The 18,081-nt window shown below is 52.6% G+C and overlaps 2 protein-coding genes across 5 annotated transcripts; both read left to right on the forward strand.

Moving 5' to 3' along the window:
- Window positions 1-4,375: 4,375 nt before the first annotated feature.
- Window positions 4,376-13,224, forward strand: FAM83C (family with sequence similarity 83 member C). 3 transcript variants are annotated; one of them, XM_077170439.1, is made up of 6 exons: window positions 4,376-5,603; window positions 7,825-7,992; window positions 8,192-8,316; window positions 9,535-10,877; window positions 12,499-12,619; window positions 12,883-13,009. In XM_077170439.1, exons 1-5 carry the CDS (start codon window positions 5,091-5,093, stop codon window positions 12,576-12,578), a joined length of 2,229 nt encoding a protein of 742 aa, XP_077026554.1. In that variant the 5' UTR covers window positions 4,376-5,090; the 3' UTR covers window positions 12,579-12,619; window positions 12,883-13,009. The 3 variants fall into 3 exon arrangements, with proteins under 3 accessions (XP_077026554.1, XP_077026546.1, XP_077026540.1); XM_077170431.1 differs by having other exon boundaries at window positions 12,499-13,224; XM_077170425.1 differs by lacking the exons at window positions 12,499-12,619; window positions 12,883-13,009 and having other exon boundaries at window positions 9,535-11,743.
- A 14-nt stretch (window positions 13,225-13,238) lies between these two features.
- On the forward strand, window positions 13,239-17,292 carry EIF6 (eukaryotic translation initiation factor 6). Of its 2 annotated transcripts, none has more exons than XM_077170451.1 (7): window positions 13,239-13,366; window positions 13,613-13,731; window positions 13,869-13,954; window positions 15,391-15,566; window positions 16,133-16,309; window positions 16,462-16,643; window positions 16,998-17,292. In XM_077170451.1, exons 2-7 carry the CDS (start codon window positions 13,625-13,627, stop codon window positions 17,005-17,007), a joined length of 738 nt encoding a protein of 245 aa, XP_077026566.1. In that variant the 5' UTR covers window positions 13,239-13,366; window positions 13,613-13,624; the 3' UTR covers window positions 17,008-17,292. The 2 variants fall into 2 exon arrangements, with proteins under 2 accessions (XP_077026566.1, XP_077026570.1); XM_077170455.1 differs by lacking the exon at window positions 13,239-13,366 and adding an exon at window positions 13,377-13,485.
- The last annotated feature ends 789 nt before the right edge of the window (window positions 17,293-18,081 follow it).

Raw genomic sequence — 18,081 nt, forward strand, 5'->3', positions numbered from 1 at the left:
TGGGCCCCTTAACTTACAATTGGTGCCTGCAGGGCAATCTTCTCAAAGATGGAGCTTAACCTGTGGGGTCTGGCCTAACTATGGGTAAGAATTGAATTGAGTTACTCTAGTATTTGAAGTTAGTATCAGAAGTTGTAGGAAGTTGTAGAAGTTTTTCCAATGTATATGGTGGTGGAGGGCTCGTCAAACAGCTTAAATGTAAAGCATTTAATATAGTAGCAAATTTTCTAGGAATGTTAAATATATGATGAGAATAAGGACCTGGTTTTAGAGGGGATGGGTGACCCTCTCCTGACACCAGAGATTGTGGGGGAAAGATGGAGGACAAATGATTCCTGAGGTGAGGACTGAGAAGGAAGGGAGAGCTCATGCCACTTATCTTGATGCCTAGGAAATCTAGTTTATCAGCTACGGGCGAAGTGGGAGGGAAGGGGAGCTGGCAAGTTTGTGTGCGGAGAACAGAACAGTGCTAATGTGTTGAGGCTCTTCCCTTGGGAGCACCCCTTCTGTCACCCTCTTTCTACCCACTTCCAGCCTCCTTGCTGTGTCCCACCATGTTTTGCCACCCTATTCAGGGTGGTGGTGGGGTGGCCTTCAGAGGGAGGAGAGGGGTGGGTCAGACTTCAGAACACTAGCCATGATCCTCTACTCTCTTACCCCTGCCCCAGTGTTAACTGCTTATCACAAGTTTTCTGTGGCTTCCAGAGAAGTTCTCTTGATTGTCTTAATCGCCAGAGACCCAGACTCTGCCCAGGTCAGGAACCCCTCTCTTCTGGATAGGTGCACAAGGAAACAAGATCCTGGAGAGCCTGGCTGGGAAATTTCCAGGAAGAGAGTCTTCAGTACTGATTTATAATATCAAAAAGTGAGAGAGTACAAATATTATTTGTACTTGGAGAAGGAACTTGGAGACCTCCAGCTCAGCCTTTAGCCCAAGACTGAGGCCTTAAAGGCACTAACTCAAGGTTTCACAAACAGGAACCAGACCGCATGGATCTCTGCTGGCTTGTTCCTCTCCGTCTTCTTTTTTATCTTTCTCTAGGTCCAGGGTCTGCTTTCACTTCCCAGGTCACTGAGCAAGAGAGCCTTCCACAGGGCTGTAACAGAGCTGGGGGTGGGGTGGGAGGGGGGAAGGTGACACAGTTCCTCTGAGGTTCCAGGATGGGTCGTGCACTTGGTTTATACCCCAAGTACTTGGTTTATACCTTGACTTAATCTAATACCCATAATTATTTATGAGTCTTCTTTCCCCACTAAACCATGAGTTCCTCCAGGGCAGGGACCAAGTCTTACTCATCATTGGAACTGCATAGGCATGAAATATATGTTGGATGGATTGGATGGATGGACAGAGGGAGGGATGGCATACGATTGCATAGGGAGAGGTGGGAAGATGAATAATATCATGGGTTTAAGTAGTCTATAAATACTTATTGCATCCTTCCTGATACCTCTGAAGTCCAGAACAAATTGAGAAATAAGAGTATAAGAGACAGGGAGACATTAAAATGGTGGCCTTACCAGTATTTCTGATAAAACTGTGTGGAGAACATAGCTTTATCTCTGTGGCCAAATGGACTTGCTAATATTCTCCCACACTAAACACACCATACAAACACACACACATACACACACACACACACACCAGCAGCACCAAGAAAGGGCATGCCTCTTCCTGGCAAGCACAGAATTTGCTCTGAAATCTTACAATTTACATGAATGGAGAATGTGCCACCTATGCTAATGGCAGAACCAGAAAAAAGAAACCCAGAAAGACCTAAACTAAACTGAACTCCTTCACTAAGCCACCAATCAAATGTCATCCTCTTCCCATGGGGAGAAAGGAGCCAGACAGGAGGCAGAAAGGGGAGCGTTCCTCTCATGCTTCCCTCCTGAAGAATGGAGTGGCAACTGTTTGAGGTTGATTTGGGGAGTGTGGTACTTTGAGCTGTTCACTCTCTGCTGCTACCTATTTATCCCAAAATATTGGCCTAAGAATCTTCCCAACCTCTGCGCTGTCATATTTACAATAAGAGCCCATCTCCTTTACCAGCCACTTGAGGCTTTTCTGTAATGTGGTTCCAGATTGCCTTCCTGACAGCCCCTTTCCCTGCACCACGGCCCTCACTTTCCTTCAGTGGGCATATCCTTGCCCCTCTATTCCAGCCAGAAATGCCCTGCCTAACATTATGCACTTCTGGAAAGCCCCAGCTCAAGCCAGCCTCTGAAATCTTCACCATTTGTCTTCTATCTCTGGCTCTTGGGTCACTTTGCCTCGGTTCATGTATTGAGGCACACTCTAGCTCCCCTACTACTCTTGGCTACTTCTCTGCAGAAATCCTGTCTCCCCTGACCTAGAGGTGCTGAGTTAAAGGTGGGTGGCAATGTTGGAATCAGAGCAGCCTAAACTGGAGGGCTGCAGCCCAGCCTCTGTGTCTGCCACCCTCAACGCAACAGTCACCTGCCCAGGCGCCACCCAGCCTATCAGAGAACAGATGATGCTAAATGGCCCCCAGGTTGGCAGAACCATGCCAGGCAGGTACCTGACACACCTCCTGGACAGGAAAATAGTTTCTTTACTTCTAATAACAGTCATTAAGGGGACTGTGCCCAGCACACTGCAGCTAAGAACTGTCTATGTGGCTCTCCATCACCTGGGTTATCACCCCTAGGCCTAGACCCAAGGCCAAGACGCCTGCCTACCCTCTCCCTGCCCTCCTAGTCCAGTCAGCCTGTAGGGAGGGGCAGCCAGTCTGCAGCCCTGGGGATCTGCTTGCATGTTATTATTACCTGGATATATGGGATCCCTTGGAGCCCTTTTCCCTTCAACTCAGTCTCCCCTATCCCTGCCACTCTCGGTTGAGCTCCCTTCACATAACATACACACAGTATTGCAATCCAGAGTTAGGGTCAAGAACCGCCCCCCCCCAACCTTTATCCATTTATGTATACAGATAGATCACATAGGCATGCACACATGGGTACATACACACAGACATGCAGCTAAATTCTTAAAGATAGCTACATAGATAAACATCCCAACAGAGACAGTGTGTATGTGTACAGGTATAGTTATACAGATGTATATGTTTAGTTGAACCACATGAAATTGAGAATATTCAATGGTTTTTTTATTTGCAACAATGGAATCTAATGCACATATGGGCATGGAAGAACGTATACAAAAATACAGAGCCTAAAATATGGACCATTAAGTAGAGATATACACACTGAGGGATAAACACAGGAACTCGGCAACACTGAAACATGCCTGCGTCCTTTTGTGAAGAGCAATCCTCCAACCCATATAAGGCCCTAATGAGGTTCTTGCCACCACACAGCCCCCACAGCTCATTACCCTCGCATGGGTCTAGCTTTGCTTACTCAACCCATGCCCCTCACACAGCTTCCCTGCTCCCAGGGAAGGGCCTCTTTGGAGCTCCAGGTGTTCCCATTTTGCCTGGGGTGGGATGGGATGGGATGGCCCAGCATTACAGTTCTCAACCTGTGATTGCCCCATACCTCCCTAGGCTCCTCAAAGACAAACCCCAGCTCAAGGAGCATCTGAGCCCACTCATAGGCATTTGCTGTCCCCCTCCCTGTGTGTTGGGCCTGTGCCAGGGCACAGGGCACACAATAACCAGACAGTTTCTGCCTACAGACATGGACACAGGCCAGACAAGGCCAAGTGCAATCAGCACTGAATTGGTGGTTGCTGAGATTGTGAGACATGGCTTTAGGGCTTCTGCTGTCCTGGCCACATCGGGCCTCTTCCCTCATATAAAGGTGACGCCTCAAGCTGGCACGGTGCACCATTATGACCATTTACTGCCTGTCATGCCTCTCCAACCATGGCTGCCATCTTTGGACCCCCTTCTCCAGAGTAAAGCCTCTTACCCATCCTCCTGAGGATAGACCAGACATGCCTTGGGAATTTGGCACTTGTTGGCACAGAGATCAGAAATCTCTCTGCCCTATTTGCCTCCTGACCTTGCAGTATATCCTTCTTGCCCCTGTAACAACTTTCTTCACTCCAATAATTTATTCAGCCCCTGAAAATGGAGGAAAGCAACCCCAGAGTTGAGGATATGGGAAACCCAGCCATCTGGAGCAGCATTTCTGAAGGGGTGGGCACTCCCTCCAGGGCACTGGGGCACTTGTGGAAAAGGCCAACTCCAGAGGCCCACCCCAGACCTTCTGAAACAACATCCTGTGGGGTGGGGGGAGGGGTAGCTGTGGCACCTGGGGATCTGCATCTTAACACTTCTTAGGTCATTCTCATGGACTAAGGTGTAAGTTTGCTACTCTGGGCCCTGGGATGGAGGGCTTAGAGATGGGGGTGGGTGGGGTGGGCCAGGGGTCTGAAAATCACAAAGGTGTTAAGGAGTACAGGGTGGTCATGGGAGCAAAGAAGAGAGGACCAATGCTCCATTCAGCCTTTATTCAGTGCTGGTGTGCAGGGTGTGTGGAGGCTTGTGGCATCTGTGTGGCATCCTTTGGGGTTATGGCCAGTCTCACTTGGTCATAAGAGTATTTGGGTCAGTGTATGTGAGTCTGTGTATGGCAGCATGCATTCTATCTCTGTGTCTGCAGCTGTCAGTGTCAGGATGTATGTCAGCATGCCTGCTTGTGTGTTCATGTCTTTATCTTGGTGCCTTGAGTCCTTCAGACACCCTGGGTGTGTCTGTGTGTGTTCCTGAGCAGGCCTGGGCCCCTCTGGACCCTAATCCAGCCTCCACGGGGACCTTAGAAGGTGGGGGTAGGAGGGGCCTTGCTAGGAGCCTGGTGTGATGGGGCTGGAGATGCTGGGTGCCGGGGGTGTGTGCTAAGGCCCGACACCGCCCTTCCCTGGGTGGGCAAGTCCCAACAGTGGGCAGACAGGCGGGGCTGACCCAACAGGTTCCAGAGGCCAGAGGCAATGGGGTGGAGCCTGGCTTTGACTTAGGGTGGCAGCGGGTTGGGGGACCGGACACACACACGGGGCGGGCCAGCAGGCAGGAGGCAGTTCTGCTGTCTTCTTCCTGCCACAGCCAGCCTGAGGTGCACCCCATGGGGGCTTTGGGCGGCTGAGGGCAGCCAGGTGGGCAGGCATGTACGGAGGCTTAGGGCCCGGGGGCCTGGGAGCCCAGGCCGTGGCAGGACCCCTGCGGGGCCGGGTAGAGGAGCTGAAGCGGCCATGGTGGCGGGAGTCCTCCCCTCTGGTGCTGCGGCACAGCGAGGCCGCCCGGCTGGCAGCAGACGCCCTGCTGGAGCGGGGTGAAGCGGCCTATTTGCGTGTCATCTCTGAGGAGCGGGAGCTGCCCTTCCTGAGTGCCCTGGACATGGACTATATGACAAGCCATGTGCGCGGGGGCCCCGAGCTCAGTGAGGCTCAAGGGACGGAGGCCTCAGGGCCTGACCACCTCAGCCTGCTCTCCGAGGTCACCTCAGGCACTTACTTCCCCATGGCCTCTGACTTTGACCCCCCGGACCTGGACCTGGGCTGGCCCGAGGTGCCACAGGCCACGGGCTTCAGCCCCACCCAGGCCGTGGTCCACTTCCAACGGGACAAGGCCAAGAACATAAAGGACCTGCTACGTTTCCTCTTCAGCCAGGCCCGCACGGTAAGGGCCTCATGTCTTCAGACACTTGTGCCATGGATGTGGAAACTGAGGTCCAGGGAGGGAAAGGGAACAGCCTAAGGCCACACAGCAATTTGGGGGCAGAATGGGGACTAGAACCTCTGGCCCCTACTAGATAATAAGCTTCTAGAGGGTGGGTGTGTATTTGGCCCTCAAGAAAATTTATGGATAGAACAGGGGATGGGCCTCAGGGACTCCGTGAAACCCCTGAAAATGCATGCAAAGCTAAGTCCTCTTGGCATCTCTCTTAGGAAGGAGTCCATGGCCTTCATGAACTTCTTAAAGAGCTTATGACCCCAAAACTAAGAACCCCAACATTAAAGAACATCTGAGCTGTCCCCAACTTACAGAGGAGGATGAGGCCCGAGAGAGGCTGGGCCTTGCCTAGGGAGGTCCAGTCAGTTGGTGAGATAGCGCTCTGGGCTCAGAAAGAGACGAGAGCCCTTGATATGGCCCTGTTTCCTGGCCCACACCCCCGTGGGCCCCTCATGCACAATATCTCCAGCTGGGGCTGGAGTGGGGAAGGGGGCTTTGGTGCAAGGGCCTTGGCCTGGGCTTGAGGGCTGAGCTTTTAGCTGTGCACTGGCAGGTAAACAGGAATGGAGGCTGCTGGGCTCAAAGAAGGGGATTAGGGGGCTCAGGAGAAAGAAAACAAGGAGGGCTAGAGGCTTGATGTCTTCAGGTAGGGATGGATGGTCAGTACCTGGGAAGGCTCCAGCCACAGACTCACATAGCTTTGCCGCTGGAGCCCAGACCTCTGTGACTCAGGAGAAGGGGAATGAATAAGATGACCCCTGGCAGGAGTTAAGGTAGGGTCTGGGATGCAGCCCAGGAGACTTCTGCTGTAGAAATTTGGAGCCAGGTTACCCGAGTCCCAGTGGTGTCTTTGCCAGAGCCTCCCGGTGCCCCAAGCAAGGGAGAGCCAGGCCTGATTGGCATCAGGAATGGGGTTATTAGTGAGGTGGTTGCTATTGCTGTCATCATCACCCCTACCCCTTTGATCTCTCCTGCCTGTCCTCGTTCCCCCAACCCCTGCCCAGGCCTGGGCTATGGATCTTGGGCATCTCCCATCGCCTTGCCTCCTCACCCCCATCTGGACCTCTCCATCCCTTGGTCAGGAGCCAGGCTTCTGAGCTCTGTCACTGACTCTTCAAGTGCCTTTGCAAAGCACTTCCCCTGCCTTGCAGTCCAATGTCCTCATTTGTTAAGAAGGCAACAGGAAAGGAACATTTACTGAGCTTCTGTTGTGTGTGGAGCATTTCCACGTTTAAATCTCATAACTCTGAGACATAGCTATTATTAGCTCCATTTCACAGATGAGGAAGTTGAGGCCCCCAGAGGTGAGCATCTTGCCCAAGGCCGTATCACCAGGAAGAGCAGAGTCCACATTCGAATCCAATTTTGTCTGCCTCCAGAGCCAGAGTGCTTTGCTCTGCATCTCCCAATTCTCAGCCCAACTGGGAGAAGAAATTCTGACAAGCAGATACATGCAATGGGAAGAAGTGGCAGTTGGGGTCTTGGGGATGCTGGAGGGTTTTCTTGACTTATCTGAAGCAGCCTGTTTATAGAAAGGACATACTAGTCCAAGCCCCTGACTGAACAGAAAACTTGGTTTCTCTTGTTGTGGGTGGAAGTGAGGGAATCCATGAGTGTAAGGTGTCATGCCAGACATCTGCAGCTTCACAGGGAAACCTGGGGGAGGGCTGCAAAGGGCTTTGAGGACCCCAGAAACAGTTCTGACCATTGAGGGGGAGGTCTCAGGCAGACAGACAATCCCTGGGCCAGAGCTAGGGCTAGAGCTAGCAGGGAGAATGCAAAGAGCTGGACTGGGAACCAGGGGGTCTGGCCTCTGCTTCTGACTCCTTCCCTACTCTGGACCTCAGTGTTTCCCATCTGTAGAGTGGGGCTTTAGACTAGTGCAGTTTATTCAGACATCCTTGAGAACTGATGACAGAGAAATACTCTGTCCCCAGAAAAGTGCACACAAAAACTTTCAAAGAACTTCTGGAGCTTTAAGACAGTCAAAACTCCCTGAGCCCAAGTTAACAACCCCTAGACTAGGTCATTGCTAAAGGCCCTTCCAGTTCACAGACTCTGACCTCCTGATTTTAGTTCAAGGTTATTTTCCTGGGCTCTCAGTCCCTGTCCTGCACTGGATGTGGGCAGTGCCCTGGGCAGGGCTGAGCTCCCTCCCCTCTCCCAGGTTGTGGCTGTGGCAATGGACATATTCACCGACATGGAGCTTCTGTGTGACCTCATGGAGGCCTCGAGCCGGCGCGGTGTCCCTGTCTACCTACTTCTGGCCCAGGAACACCTGAGGCACTTCCTGGAGATGTGCTACAAGATGGACCTCAATGGGGGGCACCTGCCGGTCAGTGAGGAGCAGGAGCAGGAACCAGGGATGGGGAGGTCAGAGACAGCAGAAGTCAGCTGGGTGGTCGGAGGGCACTGGGGTCATTGAGGGTAGGGTCTGGGTTCTCTTAGCTGTTTTGGGTCAGAGACCCCATGGGGCAGAGAAGGCTTGAGCCCAAATCTCTCAAGGTCCCAACCTCCCTCCCTCCTTGGTCCAGAACATGCGTGTGCGGAGCACATGTGGGGTCACCTACTGCAGCAAGGCTGGCCGCCGCTTCACTGGGAAGGCCCTGGAGAAATTTGTCATCATTGACTGTGAGCAGGTGGTGGCAGGCAGCTACAGGTGAGAAAACGGAATGAACAGAGGGGGTCTGGAGCAGTGTCATGGGTGGTGGGGGCATCTCAGATCTGGTCACCTTGAACTTTCCTTTATTTATCCATCCCTTCTAAAGTGTACTGTGCCCCTACAGTGTGCCAGGCATTGAACAGGGCTCAAAGAGATGGGGTGGGGAGTAAGACAGCCCAGGCTGTGCTCTCAAGGAGCACATTCTAATGAAAGGATTACTTTAATGCTCTTCGCATAGAAAATAACTATTTCACATCAGAACTACGAGGACTTCAGGGAACCTCACCTCTGGTCCCTATTACAGATGGGGAAATTGAAGCCCCAGGATGGGTAACCACTTGCCCAAGTGCATTCAGCAGAGCTAGGACTAGCTCAGAGTTAGAGCTCTGTCCCCTTCACCATAGAGCTTTCCTGGTCATTTTGATCCAATATTCTGGTATGCCTCTGGGGCCTGCCCTTGCCACCTGTTTCAGTTTGCTAATGCTGCCAGAATGCAATATACCAGAAATGGGTTGGCTTTTACAAAGGGGATTTATTAAGTTATAGGTTTACAGTTCTAAGGCCATAAAAACGTCCACACTAAGATGTCCAGAAAAAGATACCTTGACTCAAGAAAGACCGATGTCTGTCATATGGGAATGCACCTGGCTGGCATCTGCTGGTCCTTGTTCCTGGTTCTGTTGCTTCCAGCTTCTGATTCCAGTGGGTTCCTCTCTAAGTGTCTGTGCACCTTCACTTAGCTTCTCCAGGGCAAAACTCTGGGTTCTGGTTTGCTTAGCATCTCATGGGAAGGCACGTGGTGATGTCTGCTGGGCTCTGCATCTCCAAACATCCATGTCTAAGTATCTGATCTCTGTCAGTGCTCAGAGCATCTCCAGATGTTTGCATCCATGTCAGCTCTGGGCTTTCTCCAAAATGTTTCCCCTTATAAAGGATTCCAGTAAACTAATCAAGACTCACCTTGAATGGGTGGAGTCACACCTCCATCTAATTGAAAGGCTACACCCACATCTGGGTGTGTCACATCTCCATGGAAACAATCCAATCAAAAGGTCACACCCACAATTGGGTGTGTCTAATCAAAGGGTGGCACCTGCCAGTCAGGTTCCACCCTACAATATTGAGTCAGGAGTAGAGGAACATGGCTTTTCTGGGGTACATATCAGTTTCAAACCAGCACACCACCTGGCCCTGATCCTGACCTTCTGCCCCCAGCTTCACGTGGCTTTGCAGCCAGGCCCACACTAGCATGGTGCTACAGCTGAGGGGCCGCATCGTAGAAGACTTTGATCGGGAGTTCCGCTGTCTGTATGCTGAGTCACGGCCCGTGGAAGGCTTCTGCAGTGGGGAGGATCCACTCTCTCCCTGGGCACCACGCCCTCCCCCTGTCACCCTGGCCTTCGGGCCTGGCATCCCCAGTCCCACGTCCTCTTTGCCCTCTAGCACCAGCCTCAGCAGCATCAAACGCTCACCTCTCACGGGCCACTCCTCCTACCTTGCGCTACCAGGAGTTACTGGCTGCAATGACATGGGTCTGGCGTCCTCGTCCCTAAACCCTGCCCACCACGAGGACAGTGGCCAGCCCTCCCAGCAACGTCAGTTGTCAGACCCTAATCACAGCTCCCCACGTGGGCCCTATAAGGCCAACCTGGGCAAGCTCGGGGCGTCTCCCTGGTCCCAGTCCTCTCCTGCCCTCAACCATAATAGTGCCAGTCCCCTCATCCTGGCAGTGGGGTCACCTCTACTTCCCCACTCACACCCTCACCTCCCCATCTCACGAGGGGGCACAGTCCTGCCCCGGCTCCCAGAGAATGGGCTCCTGGCTTCCCAGGAGCCTAGCCCCCCAAGAGGTCGGTGGATACCTGGTACAGGCCTGGAGATGATGGAGGAGAGAAGGACATCTCTGAGTCAGAGCCATGGCCAGCAGGATCTCTTGGCCGCCCTCCCCACAGCTCAAGAAGCAGGAGGCCCTGACTCTGAGGTTTCCGCCAACTCAGGCTCCCATTGGCCTGGTGAGCAGGCTCCAGAAGACAGGAAGATGTCCCCAAGCCAGAACTACAGCCAGCTGGACCTCCTGTCCCGGGCCCAGGGTGCCAGGGGCACCCCTGAGATAGCCTCCTCCAGAACTCGTGATCAGGCCTCAGAGGACAAGAAGCTGTCCCTAAGCCATAGCCACAGCCATTTGGACCTCCTGGTGCCATACCCAAAGGCTCTGGGCTCTAGAGTGCCCCCTGAGGCCAGCTCCCCAGCCAGGCCTGGCAAGCAGGGCCTGGATGAGCAGCAGCAGATCCTGGGCCACAGCCAGCTGGACCTTATTGCAAAGTCTGGCCCATTCTGGCGTGAGGGGCTTGGGCCCAACGGTCTCCCTGGACCAAGACCCACTCACAAGGCTGGGGTGGGGTCTGGGGATGAGAAGCAGATGACTCTGGGCCACAGCAAGCTGGACCTCATCACCAAGTATCACCAATTTCAGGGAACCAGGCAGAGGACAGAGCCTGGCCTTCCTGGGAGTCCCACAGGTGGCCACCACAACAGTGGTAGCAAAGACGTGTATGGGGGTGAGAAACGCCTGACCCTGGGCCACAGCAAACTGGACCTTATCACCAAGTACAACAAGTCCAAGTTTAAGCTGCTCCGAAGCCGCTTTGAGTCCTAGCCCCACTCTCAGTGAGACAGGTCCCTCCTTCATCCGCTGAGATTCTGAACTCTGGGGTGGGAGCTCTGGGTAGCGGCTACATGAGGAGGGCAGGGATTCTAGGAGTGCAGATCAGACCTCCCTGGGCTCAGAATGTGTGCTCATTTACACACACACACACACACACACATGGGGAAATGGAACCCACAGTTATTGAGCATCTATCATTTGCTGCTGTGTTGGGCTCTTGACAACAGTTACCTTTTCTCATCAGTCATCCTCATAACATCCTACAAGGTGGGCCCCTGTACATATAATAATGATAGGCCAATAGGATTATCCTCCCTATTTTATACCTGTGGAAGGTGAAGACCAGAGTTTGTATGGCTTGCTTGGAATGAGCTCCAAGTAAATGGCAGAGGAGGGTCCAAACTTGTGCCTCAGCGACTGTAAAGATTATGTGTTTTATACAAACATGGCACACAATACTCACAATTCATATGTCCATGCACACAAAATACATCACAGAGAGGTCCCAAGTACCTATATAACACACACAACACACCGATAGGATACGTACGCACAAACAGCACACCCAGAGACACATGCAGTCAATAAACACACGCAGATCAGTGTGATAAACCAAAACACTCAGAAGTCTAGTTGTAGGTACAGTAAATTTCACTTGGTTAAATGAATGGCTACTTGAAACACGTGTGTTGAGTGCACACTATAGAGCCCCTTAGGATTGACAGACCATAGCATGCACATGACCCACCCCCCACCCCCCCACCCCCCCCCGTAACTTCTTGAATCTAAGCTATAGTCCCAGTCCTGTGCTGGGCATGCCATAGGGCCAATAAATGAATCAGACTTAGACCCTGGGAGATAAGGATTGAATGCACAAACCACTGGAGAACAGAGCAGAGCTGTATCTAATTAAAGGCTAATTGGTGTCAAAGGATAGTAGAGATTTAAGGGTGTAGAGAGGATGTTAAGGAAGGTTTCTTAGAGGAGGTGGCATTTGAGCCAGGCCTTGAAAAATGGGGAGGATTTGGCAGACGGAGAGAGTAGGAAGGATTTCTGGTAGAGGAAACCAGGTAAGGAGAGGCTCAAGGCTAGGTCTGATGAGGGGGTCTGAGATAAACTGAAGAAGATAGAGTGAAGGAATACACACACACATCCCTGTGCACACATATACACATGCAACATACACACATCATCATCATCTTGCTGTGTGTCTCCTAAAGCATAGGCTGTGATGGGCTATGGCCCTCTTCCTGAGCTTACCCACTGCCTGAGACAGGCCACATAATACAAATCAATAAATACAGACATGGCTATGACCCAGCACCAGCCTGGCTTATCCTGAGGAATGTGGAGTTATTGTACTGCATACTGGGGGCAGGGGGAGGGAACAATTCAGGCCAGTTTGGGAGAACTCCCTGGAGGCAAGTGGATGGCTGCAGGAGGGCTAGGTGGAGGTAAGGGGCTCCAAGCCCCCTCTCCCTCTCTGTGACTGAGAGACCTTGGGACTTTTGCAGATTCTGTCAAGTTCTGCAAAATTCTTCTGTTCAGGACGGCAGTCCAGGACACCAGATCACCACATCCTCAAGCCCCATAAGAGTGGTCCTTAGCTACCACCATCTATTTTGAGGATCAAAGGTGGCTGCGAATGAATGATAAGTACTTATGCCTCAAGTAGGAGGGGCATATGGTTAAGCCCTTGAGCTCCCAAACCCTTGCCCACCCTGGATCCCTCTCCCTCCAATTTCCTCCTAATCTCCTTCATCCATCTTTCCCTTCTCTTCAGCCCGGATTCCTCCTTCTCCAGCCTTTTTTTGTGCCGGTCTCGCCCTTCCCTACAGAACTCCTCTCTCTAGGGTCCCCATTCACCCCAGACTTCAGTAATAAATCTCATTCCTCAGCCCCTCACGGTTTCCTGGGCTCCAGACCCGGCCATCCTCCTACTATCTGCACATTTATCCGCCGCCTCCCACTCAGTATGGCAGAGTTGGCCTCCTCGCCTTCCCCCAGACCTGCTCTTCCTCCTCCTGCCTTATTTCAGTAAAACAGCACCATCAGCAACCTATTTTCTTCTACGAGCCATCCCCGACTCCTCCTCGGCCTCTTGCCTGAGATCCGACCAGCAGCAGGTCTGAGGTAGGCAGTCCCTCCTAAAAAGCACCTGAACGAAGGAGGACATGCAAACAAGCTGGGGGCGGGGCCAGGAGGAGTCACTACTGACAATTTGCAACCATAGAGGCCTCCCGGAGGCCGAAGCTAGAGTGGCCGCATGCGTGGCAGGGCGCGTCCGGCTTTCCCGAGAGTCTTCCAGCTCCGGGACGGAAGCGGAAACCTATTTCGGTAGAAGAAGGGATTATCGCCGCGTGTGGAGGGTACGGTTAGTCGGTGAGTTTCCGCGAGGGGAGGCCGAGAGGGTCAACTCTGGGCATTCCGGTTTGCGATGGGTGGGGACTGGAAGACTCAGAGCCGGAGAGTCTGGACGGGTTCAGGGGACGGGGCCGGAGGTTTGAGAGGCCGAGCTTGGGGTGTTCTGAGGCCGAGAGGGGCGGGGTCGCAGCGGGTCTGAGGGGCCGGGGTCGGGGTGTCAGGGCCAGGGGAAGATCGGCCGCCTCTCAATTCCCGATCTCTCAGGTTTCAGGCTTCATGGCGGTCCGAGCGTCGTTCGAGAACAACTGTGAGATCGGCTGCTTTGCCAAACTTACCAACACTTACTGCCTGGTGGCCATCGGAGGTTCAGAGAACTTCTACAGGTGCCGCGAGAACCCTGCGCCCCGAGAGTAGTGGGTGGGTGGGTGGTGGGGAGGGATGCTGGGAGCCAGGGACTCCTTCGGAGGAGGGAGGACATCAGCCCGTCAGCCCCGTGACCACCGAGTCCATGTCCCCACAGTGTGTTCGAGGGCGAGCTCGCCGATACGATCCCCGTGGTGCACGCATCAATCGCCGGCTGTCGTATCATCGGGCGCATGTGTGTGGGTAAGGCCGGTGGAGGACGCCAAGGAAGTGGAGCTTCCCAGCATCTCTAATTATAGCCCTGGAGTGGACCCAGAGTGACCTAGGGATTTCCAGTCTTTCTTCGGTTATCTCTGGGAACTTCAGAATCTCTAGATACTCAAGGCTGGGAAGGACCCAGTCTGAGCGCCCACAGTTATCAGGGCAACCTCTTTCAAAGGCTTCTGGATGGTAGTTTTCTGATAAGAGTTTTCACTTACATGCCTGATCTCATTCTTTCTTCCCAAAGACCCTGGGAGGTAGGAGAAATTATTGGCCTAATTGGATTGATAAAGAACTGAGACTCCCACAGACTCCCACAGTCTTAAGTGACTCACCAAATTCCACACCTAGTGGAATCTTTTTTCTCTTCCTTCTGACTCTGGCTAAGTTGCTACTTCTTTACAAGCATCCATTTCCTCCTCGAATAAAATGAAAAACTGAGATTCAGGGTCATGCTGACCAGTTATCCTTTGAGATCTTAAATTCCTGTAGGACATTTCTGAGTGGCCTCTTTCCCTGCTGCCTACCTCTTAGCAATGTTGACTCTGACCATTGGTTCTTTCTCTGAGTTGAATCTGTCTCCCTTTACTGCTACCCCTTGTTTCTAGCTCTGCCCACTGAGATCAACAGCAGTGTATTCCCCCCCCCCCCTTTTTTTTTTAAACCTTAAGCCTGGTCACTCTGGCCTCTGAGTATTTTCTTATTCAGGCAAAATACCCTGATCCCTAACCATGACTTTAGGTCTTGAAGCAAATTCTGATGTACAGGGGAATTTATCCTGGCCCTGAGTGTTTTTTAGGCTTCAGAAGTTCAGAATTGTGGCCTTCTAGATATAGGCAGAGATTTAGCCATTGTCGTTACCACATAATTATTTGCTGCATAGTACATTTTATTTAAGTTTACCACAATGTATTTATTATCTGTTCTGTTGACAATAGGCATTTTGGTAGTTTTAAATTTTGGTTATTATGAATGGTACTACTATGTTTTTTAATGAACATATGTATATATTTTATTTGGTATATCTATCCCTAGGGGTCAAATTTATGGGTGGCAGGGTATGTGAATCTTCAACCATAGTGGATGATATCAGATAATTATTTTAAGTGACCAGTTTACACTCCATCACATTGTATTATAATTTAAAGTAGCAAAATATACAAAAGACTCCTTTCTGCTAGTTCTTCTCCCTCTTGGTTAATGATAGGGAATGGACAAGGTGGGTTGGGACATGCTCCTCAGCCATTGCTTGCCTGCCCACTGGGACTTCTGGTCTCCCTGAGGGTTATATGGATCAGTGAATTGGAGGACAAGGGTCTGGGCCTTAAAGCTTTCCTAGAGAAGTTGATTTGGCTCAGTGGACATCTTGTGTATTTATTGTCCATCCTTGTCCCATCCCCCAATTTGGGTCCCTCCAGGGAACAGACATGGTCTCCTGGTGCCCAACAATACCACTGACCAGGAGCTACAGCACATTCGCAACTGCCTCCCAGACTCAGTGCAGATCCGGCGGGTAGAGGAGCGACTCTCGGCCCTGGGCAATGTCACCACCTGCAACGACTATGTGGCCTTGGTCCACCCAGATCTGGACAGGGTGAGGCAGCTAACTTGGCCAGAGAATCACGGGTCATCCTACTTAGTAGTTAGCCACTGTTCTTGCTTATCAGGTGGGAATTAGGGGCATCTCTTATGGCTTCTCTTTGTATCTGGGCTCATGTTAGCTTACTACTAGGCACTCGTAGTATTATTAACAATGTACAGAGGCCTTCACTGGTGCCATCACTGTCAGAAAGAAGGTGGGGAGGATAGTAACTCTTTAGAACTGGGGACCTAGAAGAGTGACCTCATCCTGTTCTACAGGTCAGGATAGGTGATTGACAGTTGTTGAATCCTTGGGTGTGGGGTAGAGGTAACAGGGTGGCTGTGGAGACGTGTCACTGGCTGTTCGGAGTATACATGGCTATTAGAGGTGCCATAGCTGACCTAGACTCTTCTTTAAGCTGTACCCTTTCCTTTCTCTGGGTGATGCTTCAAACACAGCTAAATAGCAGAGGAATGAGAGATTCAGGGTGCTAAACCCTGGATCATTCTGGGCTTGGAGCACCCCTGGGTCTTTGGCCTATAAGTTCTGGGCCCTGACTATAGTACCTTTACTGACAGGAGACAGAAGAAATCCTGGCTGATGTGCTCAAGGTGGAAGTCTTCAGGCAGACAGTGGCTGACCAGGTGCTAGTAGGAAGCTACTCTGTCTTCAGCAATCAGGGAGGCCTGGTGCATCCTAAAACTTCAATTGAAGATCAGGATGAGCTGTCCTCTCTCCTTCAGGTTCCCCTTGTGGTAAGCATTCCAGTTCTCTGACCCTGTCTCCTGCTGAGGCAGATTCCTTTGCCCATTGGCCATTACCTGCCACATTTTGGGATTGGGCTTTGGGTCGGAGAGGAGAGACTTGGCTGTTGGTGCCATGACCCATTTGAGCCCATCTCTTGCAGGCAGGCACTGTGAACCGAGGCAGCGAGGTGATTGCTGCTGGGATGGTGGTGAATGACTGGTGTGCCTTCTGTGGCCTGGACACAACCAGCACAGAGCTGTCAGTGGTGGAGAGCGTCTTCAAACTGAATGAAGCCCAGCCTAGCACCATTGCCACCAGCATGCGCGATTCCCTCATTGACAGGTACCCGGGGCCTCTCTACTCTTCTGCCAGAGTGGGGGTTTTCACTTTGCTTTCTGAGGTAGGGGAAGGGCTTGTCCTCGGAGGCCCTAGCTTATAACAGATAATAGTTTGAATAAATTATTGAGTGAATTGACCCATTTGGGTGGGGAGGGTGTTACTTTCAGTCTTTGAGCATTGATAGTTCTAGACTGGAAGAGTGACTCAGGATGCATTCAAGCCTGGAATCTGGATGGGCCAGTTGTGCTCCCAGTGTAGCTCTTGATCTAGGGGTAAGGGTGGAGTCAAGTACCTTGAGAATAGAGGGTGGGGTGTGCCCCCTGAAGCAGCTACTGACAGTGTTCCTTCTCTCTTCAGCCTCACCTGAGTCACCTGTGCTGCTCTATGGGCTCCTGCCTCTGGACTTTCGCTCCCTCTCCAGGCCCCACCCAGTTTGTTACCAGATGCTGGCATGGAGATGGCAGAGAGCTCACTGGGAGGAACTGCGTGGCTGGGTGCCCAGTGTTTCTTGACCTGTGCCTGTCTCCTGAGTTTATACTTACTGTAAAAACCTGCCATATTGTGCTGGCTGTCAGGTCCTGTGGCTCTTGGCTGAGGGCTCTGCTGTCTTGTGCCACCCATTAAAGGGCAGCTGCCTCTGGCTATTCTGAAATGTGTTGTTTGGGAGCCTCAGTCTGAGTCTGTTGTTCCAGGGTCCTGAGAGGGTGAAGTAGGATGTACACATATACCCCTCTGTTCCACTTCTCCACCCCCACGACCTGGAGCCTCACCCCAGGGCAAGAGGAAGCAGCACTTTGCCACTGTAGTTATCGCATTTTCCACCCAACTGCAACCTTGGCTTTCTCGGCTTCAGTGGAAGAGAATCTGCGGCACTTTTCCCCTGGGCCGTTTTGAGGATCCTCTGCAGGCTCTGAGAACCAGGCTACGGGGCAGCCTTGTCCTCTCCACCTAAGTTGGAAGGGAGTTGCCGGCCTCGCAGTCAGGTCTCAGCGACCAGGGGGGCGGGCCTCGGGGAGCTGGGGCGGGATTGGCCGGTTGCTGGCAGTCGGGGCTGTGACGCGTAGCTGTGGGTGAGGACCGTGCGCGCGACGTCATGACGCCCACTCCTCGGCCAACCCGCGAGAGAGCGGAGCCCGGCGCTTCCCGGAGAGGTCCCCGTGAACCGCAGTCCCGACTGCTTGAGGTGAGGGCGGGTCCCCCGAGACGCTGCGGCCGAGCCCAGACCTGCAGGCTCTCTCCTCCCGCAGACCATGGGGGCGCTGCTGAGCGGCGGCCAGGGCCGCCCGGAGCCAGTGCAGCCCCAGCCCACGGCTCCGGAGGACCCTAGGCGGCCCGAGCCCGAGCCCAGCCCGTGGGGCCCTCTGGATGACGTTCGCTTCCTCATCACCTGCACGTCCTGGTACTGACTCGGTACCTCCGGAGTATGCAGCCCGCACACCCG

Source organism: Tamandua tetradactyla, chromosome 1, assembly GCF_023851605.1.
Source record: "Tamandua tetradactyla isolate mTamTet1 chromosome 1, mTamTet1.pri, whole genome shotgun sequence".
Lineage (NCBI taxonomy): Eukaryota > Metazoa > Chordata > Mammalia > Pilosa > Myrmecophagidae > Tamandua > Tamandua tetradactyla.

Bases quoted from the DNA above. Each gene is read 5' to 3' on its own strand.
- FAM83C (XM_077170425.1), top strand. From the start codon at position 5,091: ATGTACGGAGGCTTAGGGCCCGGGGGCCTGGGAGCCCAGGCCGTGGCA. The intron at 7,993-8,191 runs GTCAGTGAGGAG...TCCTTGGTCCAG, and splicing joins TCAATGGGGGGCACCTGCCG to AACATGCGTGTGCGGAGCAC. The intron at 8,317-9,534 runs GTGAGAAAACGG...TTCTGCCCCCAG, and splicing joins GTGGTGGCAGGCAGCTACAG to CTTCACGTGGCTTTGCAGCC.
- EIF6 (XM_077170451.1), top strand. From the start codon at position 13,625: ATGGCGGTCCGAGCGTCGTTCGAGAACAACTGTGAGATCGGCTGCTTT. The intron at 13,732-13,868 runs GTGCCGCGAGAA...ATGTCCCCACAG, and splicing joins GGTTCAGAGAACTTCTACAG to TGTGTTCGAGGGCGAGCTCG. The intron at 13,955-15,390 runs GTAAGGCCGGTG...GGGTCCCTCCAG, and splicing joins CATCGGGCGCATGTGTGTGG to GGAACAGACATGGTCTCCTG.